General features: G+C 47.2%; 1 protein-coding gene across 1 annotated transcript; it reads right to left on the bottom strand.

Annotated features, from left to right (window-relative positions):
* Positions 1-8762: 8762 nt before the first annotated feature.
* Positions 8763-9713, bottom strand: LOC140000424 (olfactory receptor 14C36-like). The gene has a single exon (XM_072030307.1). It carries the CDS (start codon positions 9696-9698, stop codon positions 8763-8765), a length of 936 nt encoding a protein of 311 aa, XP_071886408.1. The 5' UTR covers positions 9699-9713.
* Positions 9714-10192: the final 479 nt, after the last annotated feature.

Here is a 10192-nt window from a genome sequence, read left to right as displayed (position 1 = left end):
CATTGCTGCAACCACCCCCACAGGGCATTTGCTACCATCAATGAGTCAGTGTAGATATACAGAACTGGCCGTTTTTTTCTTTCGGCAGTCTCTAGGGCCAATTGTATGGCTTTCACTTCTGCATACTGACTCAACTCACCTTCCCCTTCCATGGCCTCGACAACTTGTGTGGGACTCCACACAGCAGCTTTCCATTTCCAATGTTTCCCTACCACACAGCAGGATCCATCAGTGAACAACACATACTGCTTTCTGTCTTCTGGCAACTCATTATATGGTAGTGCCTCTTCAGCACGAGTTACCTCTTCTGTTGGTACTCCAAAATCCCTGCCCTCCAGCCAGTCCATGATCTCTTCCAGGATTCCTGGGTGGTTAGGTATGCCCATTTGAGCCCGCTGTGTAGTTAACACTACCCACTTACTCCACATAGCATCAGATGCATAGTGTGTAGTGGGAATTTTCCCTTTGAACATCCAATGTAACACAGGTAACCATGGGGCCAAGAGGAGCTGTGCTTCTGTACACACAGCTTCTGAAGCTGCTTGAACCCTCTCATATGCTGTTAGTATCTCCTTTTCAGTTGGGGTGTAATTGGCTTCTGATCCTTGGTAACCCCAGCTCCAGAACCCCATAGGTCAACCTCAAGTTTCTCCTGGGGTTTTCTGTCAAGGGCTCCAGGTAAGACCATGTTCCCCAGCTGCAGTGTAAAGTATGTTTTTCACAGCTGGTCTGGTATGGACAGGCCCAAGGGCTACTGAATGGGCTACTTCTTGTTTGATTTGTTCAAAGGCCTGTTGTTGCTCAGGGCCCCACTCAAAACAGTTACTTTTTCGAGTCACTGGATATAGAGGACTCACAAACTGACTGTAGCCTGGAACATGTATTCTCCAGAATCCCACAAGGCCTAGGAAAGCTCCTGTTTCTATTTCAGTAGTTGGTGGAGACATGGCCATTATTTTGTTGATAACATCCATCGGAATGTGGCAATATCCATCCTGCTATTTTACCCCCAAGAACTGGATTTCCTGTGCAGGTCCCTTGACCTTACTCTGTTTAATGGCAAAACCAGATTTCAGAAGAATTTGGATTATTTTCTTCCCTTTTACAAAAACTCCTTCTGCAGTGTTGCCCCACACAAGGATGTTATCTATGTAGTGCAGGTGTTCAGGAGCTCCCCCTTGTTCCAGTGCAGACTGGATCTGTCCATGGCAAATGGTAGAGCTGTATTTCCACCCCTGGGGCAGTCAATTCCAGGTGTACCAGATGCCCCTCCAAGTGAAAGTAAACTGTGGTTTGCATGCTGCTGCCAAAGGGATGGAGAAAAATGCATTAGCAATTGTGGTATACCAATTTGGCTGCCTTAGACTCCATTTTTGCACTGGAGTTCTAGCATGTCTGGTACTGCAGCACTCAGCAGTGGTGTGACTTCATTCAGGCCGTGATAGTCCACTGTTAGCCTCCGCTCGCCATTAGACATATGACATATAGACACTGGACATATGGAACTATTAAAAGGTGGGCAAGTCTTGCTGATCACTCCTTGGCTCTCCAGCTGTAGTGGGTTTACATGGCAAGGTTTTGGTAGCAGGGGGCCATAGGGGTAGCTTCTGTGAGAAGAATCTAGAAGTTTCCCCACATTAGGTAAGGGCCCCACTGCTTACCAGAGCCAAGCCAATAAGCGATGTTGTTTGTACCTCTGTGAGAGCATATTTAAGACAGGAAAAAAAAAAAAAAAAAAAAAAAAAAAAACACAACGCTGCTCTACACAGCAGCTGAGAGAGTGAGAGGAGTGAGAAACAGCCTTGCAGGCACAAACATCAGTGAAGAAGGAGGGGGAGAGGTGCTCCAGGTGCAAGAGCAGAAGTCCCCTGTGGCCCATGGAAAGGACTGTGGTGAAGCAGTCTTTCCCCCTGCAGTCCACGGAGTACCACAGTGGAGCGGGGTTCCAAGCTGCAGCCTGTGGAGGAGACCATGGTGGAGCAGGTGGACCTGCACTGATGGAGGCCACGGCCAGTGGAGGACCCCCACTGGAGCAGATTCCTAGCCGGACCTGTAGCCCATGGAGAGGAGACCACGCAGGAGCAGGTGACCTGGTGTCGCGTTAAAGGGGTGTAGCTGATTAACCGTTACGGGCCCGGTTGGATTCAGAGTACTGAACCAGTCGGACATTCACCAAAACTGGGGGTCCGTTCGGACATTCACCAAAAACGTAATAACCGCCTGGGGGTCCGCTCAGACATTCACCAAAAACGTATTAACCACCTGGGGGTCCGTTCAGACATTCACCAACAATTCATTAACCGTCTGGGGGTCTGGTTAGATTCAGAACACTGAACTATCACGGATAACCACCCTCACCCTGGTTGCATTAATGAGAGCTATCACAATGCAATCAAGTATGGTTTATTACAGCAACAGATAATCAGGTTCTTTTGGATTGCCGGTGATAGTGACTATCTGCAAAAGCAAGCTAGTATGCATGAAATACACAGGTGTTATAGGTGTTACAGATGTTATACAGGTGTTACAGGTGTTACAGGTGTTACAGATGTTACAGATGTTACAGATGTTATAGATGTTATAGATGTTATAAGTGTTACAGATGTTATAGGTGTTATAGGTGTTACAGGTGTTACAGGTGTTACAGGTGTTATAGGTGTTATAGGTGTTACAGGTGTTATAGGTGTTACAGGTGTTACAGGTGTGCAGCCTAGAAATAAACGCGTTAAAAGGATCAAAGACTCTATAGAGATTTATAAGCAAATATTCAGATCTCACCCAAAGGCGTCCCAATGGGGGGGGAAGAGAGGCTCAGCCCGTCGACTGATCCCAGGAGTCAGGAGGTCCTAAGGATGTTGTATGTCCTCGGGATGGTATCTCCCCTGACAATGGTATCTTCCCTAACATCCCCTCTCTCTTGGGCCAATTTATATTATTTTCTATCTTTTAGGTGGAGCTTGAGTGGCTCTAGTCAAGCATATCTTAGTTATGATTGGTGTAAAGTTTTCCCGTCTCCGTTTAAAGTAATAGGCTCCGAGAAATTCAGAGTGCATGCTCAGTGAGGGGGGGTCGCACCTTGGAGGCGGGTAGCTTTTGGGATGGAGGTGTGTTTTGGTATTATAATGAGCAAAAAGTACACTAGGGTACAGCATTTGTCAAAACATGACAGGTCTTTGGCTTAGGGTGGCAAAAAGTGCAGCTTTGTGCACAAGAACAATCGAGGCCCCACCTGATTACAGAGCCTAGCCGTGGTGTCTCCACTCCACTCTACGCTCCGTGGTGTTCCTTAGAGCTAGCACACCAAGTTTCCCCAGCGCGATAGCATCTAAGGTTGGGAGCCTAGGGAATGCTCAGATAATGCAGTTATGCCCTACCCTGAAAGCCTCTTCAATGCTGTACCTTTTCCTTAAAAGTGTGAATGTTAGTTTTATTTTCCTAGTTACTTCAGGCATTTACACCACACCTGGCAGGAGCTGCTGCCCATGGGGGACCAGGTTGGAGCAGTTTGTTCCTGAGGGATGAACCCCATGTTATGGACCCGTATCTGGAGCAGTTCTTGAAGAGCTGCTGCCTGTGGGAAGCCCATGCTGGAGCAGTTCACCAAGGACTGCATCCTGTGGGAAGGACCCCACAGCACAGGGGACAAGAGTGACCAAGAAGGAGTGGTGGAGACAAATCACTATAGACCGACCACAACCCCATTCCCCCATTCCCCTGTGCTGCTCAAAGGGAGGAGGTGGAAGACAGTGGATGGGAGGGAAGGTGTTTTCGGTTTCTTTCCTTTGTTTCTCACTTCCCTAGCTTGTTCGTAATAGGCAATAAATATTACTATCTCCCTCCTCTGAGTCTGTTTTGCCCATTATAATAATTTTTGAGCCATTTCCCCATTTGTATCTCATCCCTCAAGCCCTTTGTGTCATATTTTCTCCCCCTTCATGAAAGAGAGTGGTAGAGCAGCCATGGTGGAACTTGGCTGGCCACCTGAGTACCACCACACCTCTGCACTTCCTTGAATCTTTGTCTCTGCTGGGCCCCACGTTCCACACCCAAATGTGTCCCTTGGCTGTCAGCTCGCTCTCCCCTGCCCCACAGGATGAGAGAGCCAGGGTGGGAAATTACATTTAAGTGTTATGGTGCTTGTGTAAAATACCTTTGTGATGCCATAAAAAGAGAATTGCTTCACCAGTGATCAACATTCTTCCTCATTTTAGGCCACAACTCAACATCTTTCACTCAGCTTAGAGTGCTTGTTTTATCTCATGGATGAACAAGATTAGATCTCCTTGATCAGTCTGAGGCATAAAGCAGTGCTTTTTCCCTTCTGCCACTGCAGCACAACACCTGTGACTTTCCCTTACTCTGTCCCGACGAGTCATTTCACATATTTCATTTTCATACCCATAGTTGGAAGGGGATGATTTCCCAAAGTGGGGCAAGCTGACGGGCTCTGTCTCAGGTCTCAGCCATTTGAAGTGTCCTGTTCTGGAGTCTTTCAGCTGGAACTTGCCACAGATGACTCAAGCAGCTTAATGGATATTCAGGAGTCTAGTAGGAATAAGGGAGAGTATCTTGGGTTCCCAGTGGCCATTTCAACTTTAGGCCAATCCCAAGAACTCACTGAAGAAGGGGTTTGTCTTTGAATGGGTTTCAATGTGCTGGGCTGGGCTTAAGTTACATGGACAAAGACCACTGCTGACAGTGAATGTGCCCTGGGAACTGCACCTGGCTCCATCTGAATCCCCCAAAGGACTCAGATCTCCTGAAGGTTTATTCTGACAGCCACCAGTCCAGGGAATTACTTTAGATGTACCGGGGCCTCTGGAGGTGGCACTGGTTGCTTATGGTCTGACAGCAAAGCTCTGCCTGAATACACAGTAATTTCCACAGTACTTAACAAAGAAAGCAAGTACTCATCATCTCAGATGACTCAGATGACTCAATCCCTCTGTAAAATGTCTGACACTGTAGTTTATGTCATGAAGAAATGTGAATTTTCAAGATCTGTGGTCATTGTAGGAGAAGAAATATTGATGTTCACCTCTACATGCTTTGTCATTGCTTTGTCAATCATGGTGTGCTCCCTCATCTTCCAGGTACAAAACCTGTCTTCATTAATCTGCCATGCTGAATGTCCCCTTTCCTGTATGGACCTATGCACTTCCCATGGTTCTCCTGGTTTGCCCTCCTGGATCATTCAGGACTTGCAAACCCAGTTGCTGCTTTGAGCTTCTGGGAGTTGAAGCTTGCTCATCTATCAGCAGTCTGTCTAATTGTGTCCTTAGAAAGCTCATCAGAATTTATCATTGAACTAATATTAATAAAGTTTAATACTAATCTTAATACTTACAATTTCCTGTCTGTCAGTATTAAAGACTTCTTGTACAGTCATCTTTTTGGGAAGGTAAACCTCTCAGGAGGCATACAAGATGAGGTTCTTGCTTTGCTTTTCAGAAAATTGCAGCATGTTTTCCTGTTGTTTTGAAATAAGAAGAAATGCTTCTGCGTCTGTGTGCAGACAGGTCTCTAAAGAACAAGATGAGAGCTGGTGACAAGAAGCTGTAATATCCAGAGGCAGACTTCTGTGCTAAAGTCTGGTGTAAGGAAAAGTGATGCTAGCGCCAATGAGAGAATTGGCAGGGCTGGGGTGGTGATGAACAAGGTTGTCCATGCAGTGTCAGACCTCAAGAGTATGATTTTCCTTCCTATGCAGGTCTCCAAAGGAGACACCCTGGATCAAAATCAAATAGAGAATAAAGCTCCAAATCAAAATTCAACTAAATACCTCCTTTAAGATTAGAAAAGATTTTTATTAGGTGCTGTTTGAAATCTTCCTCCATAACTACTCTCCAATTAGCTCTACAAGTCTTGAAGACTTGAAGGAACCTATGGGAAATGTAATACACAATAAATGTTTGTTCATTGTCTTTTGTAAAAACAAGGAGTTCTGTTTGAGGAACGGGAGTTGTGAAAACTCCCTGCTGAAGTAAGGAGCTGTATAATGCTTGGCTAGACACTATGAAAATTCTTTTGCTTAACGTAACAAAAAAGAGAAACCCCCCCCTCTTCTCTCCTTCTGCATCTCAGTTGCCTCTTTTGTTTAAAGACACTGCTGCAAAGCTCATGTAACCATCTCCTGATAAGTTGCTAACCTAGTGTATCAACATCCTGTCTTCCTGTCTCATGCTGGGCCAACATGACCAAATAAAAAAAAGAAGTTGAACCACAACGCCGAGGAAGACTGCGGCCTTCATCTTCATGACCACCAGAGGGACAGAGACGACCCTCTAGCAACAGTGCGCGCAGTCGCAGAATATACCAGGATGTGCTGCGTAATCCCGGAATTACCAAGATATAAAAAGGGACCGTGATGGGGGTGAGGTGCGCGCCGTTGATGGAGCTGAGACTCCCCGGCCGCGCAGCGCTGTTTTGCTTGCTGTTGCTTACTCAATAAATTCCTTTCTATTATTAACGCAATGCTCTCTGAAAATTAATTAAGGGGGCAACTTATAACAGGAAAGATATGGCTCCTTAGGACTTTCTTCATTTTAATGAGTTCTGTGGTGTATTTTGGTGCTCAGTTTACAAAGCTCAGGTACTGAGAGAAAAATGATGTAACCATTTGAGAAGGTGAAGTCAGCAGTAAAAGTTGAAGTGACTTGGAGTATTAATGGGATCTACTGAGGGCTGTTACTAACAAATCCTCCCAAGGAACTTGTTAGGGCAGATAATTGGGGGCCATGATTACAGACAGGCAAAGGCACTGTGCTGAGAAAAGTCTTGGTTGATCGCCTTGGTGAGGCAATCGGCTCCGGGGCAGACGTGTTCTGTAGTGGAGTGGGAGATTGGGACAGGCAGGGCTTTTTTTTCAGCATCGAGGCCATTCGAGGCAGCCAGGGAGCCGCCAGGGCCCAGCAGCCTTCATGAGGGAGGCTGACAAGGCCAAGGCAGAGCCAGCAGCGCCCCCTCTACCCTGACCTCCACCCTATTCAAAAGCAGCCCCTAGGGAGCACGAGCAACCAGGAGCGCAGTGAACAGGATGGGCAAACAGGGTGTGGCGTGGCAGAAGGGAGGGTGAGCAGGGAGGGCCCCCCGCCCATAAGAACAAATCCTCTAATGGCTGTCTTCCACTAGCTAGGCCACAATGGTCTACACCAGGCAGAGAGCTCTCCCTAAGAAGTCTGTATCCACCCAGACTGACTGCCCGCTCAAAAATGCAGCAGTTCAGGTCTCTGGATGAAGGGAGTGCCTGAGCCTGTTGCTGCCCTCTGAGGGCAGCAGAGACACAGTGTGTGTGAGGTGCAAGCAGGTATATGGCCTGGTGGCAGAGCTCAAGGAGGAGGTGGAGAGGTTGAGGGCAATCAGGGAGTGTGAGCGGGAGACTGGTGGAGCAACTCCCTGCCAGGCCTGAAGGAGAGGTACATTCTAGATCCATATCTGGTGGGTAGGAAGAGCACTTTTGGGTTGGTGCAGAGCTGCTGGGCATGTTGTGCAGGCTGCTCCTAGACTCCTTTGTACCTTTTCCCCTCCTGACTACAACACCTCTTCTGTCTCAGGATTGGAGTAGCTGTCAGAGGTGAGACATACTCTGAGATCATGAAAACCATCAGAATGGTGCCCTGTAGAAGATGACTGACATGGGGAGGTCAGGAGAAGCCTGGAGAGGAGAACTGTGTGATCTGGGGGAGAGAAGAGGGGCTTGGCCATCAAAAAGTAACAATGTTGAAAAGGTGAGGGGGTTCAGGTAATATTGATGCTGCTGCAACTCTGACTCTGAAAACATTCCCTTTAGACTCTTACTGTATTTCTAACCCCTAACTGCTACTCAATTTGACTGTAATCCACTACCCTCCTGCTGTACCTCAAACCTTCCCTTGAAGCCAAAGCTCAAACCATAAGCCTTTACTGTTAACCTCCCTCTCACCCTAATCCTTGTCCTTTTCACTAGGATTGAAATACTCTATTTATCCTTAGCACTCAGGCCAGCCCTAAACAAAACCCTATCCCAAAAAACTTTCCCATACCCTAAATACGGACCTGAACACCCTAAGCCTGTGTGCTATGCCTAACCCAGGAAAGCTCTAATCCCTAAGCCTGGTTCCTGGGATCTAAAACCCTCACCTTCATTTCCTCTCCTATGTTTAACTTAGGCTGTTTGCCTTCTTGGTAGGAATCGTAAAGTTGCTGAGCAATCGTAAAGAATGTAGTCATGCATCTGGTTGCTCAGAGAAGCTGTGGTTGAGGTGTTCAAATGATGTGTTTGGGGAGAGCAAAATGATGCATTTCCAAATTTTGCTCACAGAGGGCTGTGGTTCCAAAAAGCCATGGGGACACAGCCCCAGGAAGACCTCCTTTGGATATTTCACCACCTCCAGGAGCACTCTGCACCATTACATGAAGACTCAGACCAGGACATCCCTTTTTGCATTGCCCCATGCCATATTCCCTTTAGCCTGTGCAGAGCTCAAGCAGAGCAGCAGAGCCTCACAAAGACTATTTCTTCAACCTGCTCTTTACGTAAATTTGGAGAAAAGCCAAAGCACAAAACACCAGCACTAAGGAAATCCACATTTATTACACAGCTGGAACATGGGATATGCCATGCCATACCATACTGATACATAAGGACAATACATACATGTACAAAGGTCTGTGTGTAAGCCATATTGATTCTATGCCACCAAGAAGTGGAATGAATGCACATATTCTGGAACTTTAACAGATTGCACAATAAATTGGAAAATATTTTGAAGACATGCGGAATCTTATTTCAGCCAAAAGACTACTGATTGAGTCATCTTCTTCAGAATATCTTTGAGCTCCTGGTTTCTCATGCTGTAGATGAGAGGGTTCACTGCTGGAGGCACCACCGAGTACAGAACTGCCACCACCAGGTTCAGGGACGGGGAAGAGATGGAAGGGGGCTTCAGGTAGGCAAATATTGCAGCGCAGATAAACAGGGAGACAACAGCCAGGTGAGGGAGGCACGTGGAAAAGGTTTTATGCCTTCCCTGCTGTGAGGGAATCCTCAGCACAGCCCTGAAGATCTGAACATAGGACACCACAATGAAAACAAAATAACCAAAGGCTAAACAAACACCAGCCACAACCACTCCAACTTCCCTGAGGTAGGCATCTGAGCAGGAAAGCTTGAGGATCTGGGGGATTTCACAGAAGAACTGGTCCAGGGCATTGCCATGGCAAAGTGGTAATGAAAATGTAGTGGCAGTGTGCAGCACAGAATAAATAAAACCACTTCCCCATGCAGCTGCTGCCATCTGGGCACAAATTCTGCTGCCTAGGAGGCTCCCGTAGTGCAGGGGCTTGCAGATGGCAACGTAGCGGTCATAGGCCATGACAGTGAGAAGAGAAAACTCTGCTGAAATGAAATAGAGTAGCAGAAAGACCTGTGCAGCACATCCTGCGAAAGAAATGGCCCTGTTATCCCAGAGGCAATTGGCCATGGCTTTGGGCAGAGTGGTGGAGATGCAGCCCAGGTCGAGGAGGGCGAGGTTGAGGAGGAAGAAGTACATGGGGGTGTGGAGGCGGTGGTCACAGGCTACGGCAGTGAGGATGAGGCCATTGCCCAGGAGGGCAGCCAGGTAGATGCCCAGGAAGAGTGCAAAATGCAGGAGCTGCAGCTCCCGTGTGTCTGCAAATGCCAGCAGGAGGAACTCGCTCACTGAGCTGATGTTGGGCATTTGTTCCCTCTGAGCATGAGGACCTTTTGAAGGATGAAAAGGTTCTGACAGGTTAGGAGAGATGTCTCTGAGAAGAGCCTCTGCCATTACCTATAGAATCCCGACTCCCTTGGTTGCTTGAGGAAGAAGCCAGCTCTTTCCCCAACCATAACAACTAAGTGAGATGATACTTGACAAATTTAAATTGATATTTGGCACTTAGTTCCAGTGAAGATACCTCCATTGAATGTCCCTGTGAATTAGGTCCAGGATAGTGCTGACCCGTATGAGCATCACATAAGCAGACAGTAAGAGCACCTGGGACAGGTGGAGAAACAAAGAAGAATTCTGTGATGTTCCGAAGAAATGAAGCAAGAAGAGAAAGGCAGGCATGTATGACATAAAGCCTTCTCCCTACCCAGCTTTGCCTTCCACCACACAGTTAGCACCACTGCAAGACTGGTGATGTCAGCTTCTTTGCTGCGCGCCACACTGCGGTACAATTCACCTCTTCT

Source organism: Anas platyrhynchos, chromosome 32 (assembly GCF_047663525.1).
Source record: "Anas platyrhynchos isolate ZD024472 breed Pekin duck chromosome 32, IASCAAS_PekinDuck_T2T, whole genome shotgun sequence".
NCBI classification, from domain to species: domain Eukaryota; kingdom Metazoa; phylum Chordata; class Aves; order Anseriformes; family Anatidae; genus Anas; species Anas platyrhynchos.
The sequence above is the reverse complement of the archived record's forward strand: the minus strand, read 5'-3'. Positions and strand labels throughout refer to the sequence as shown.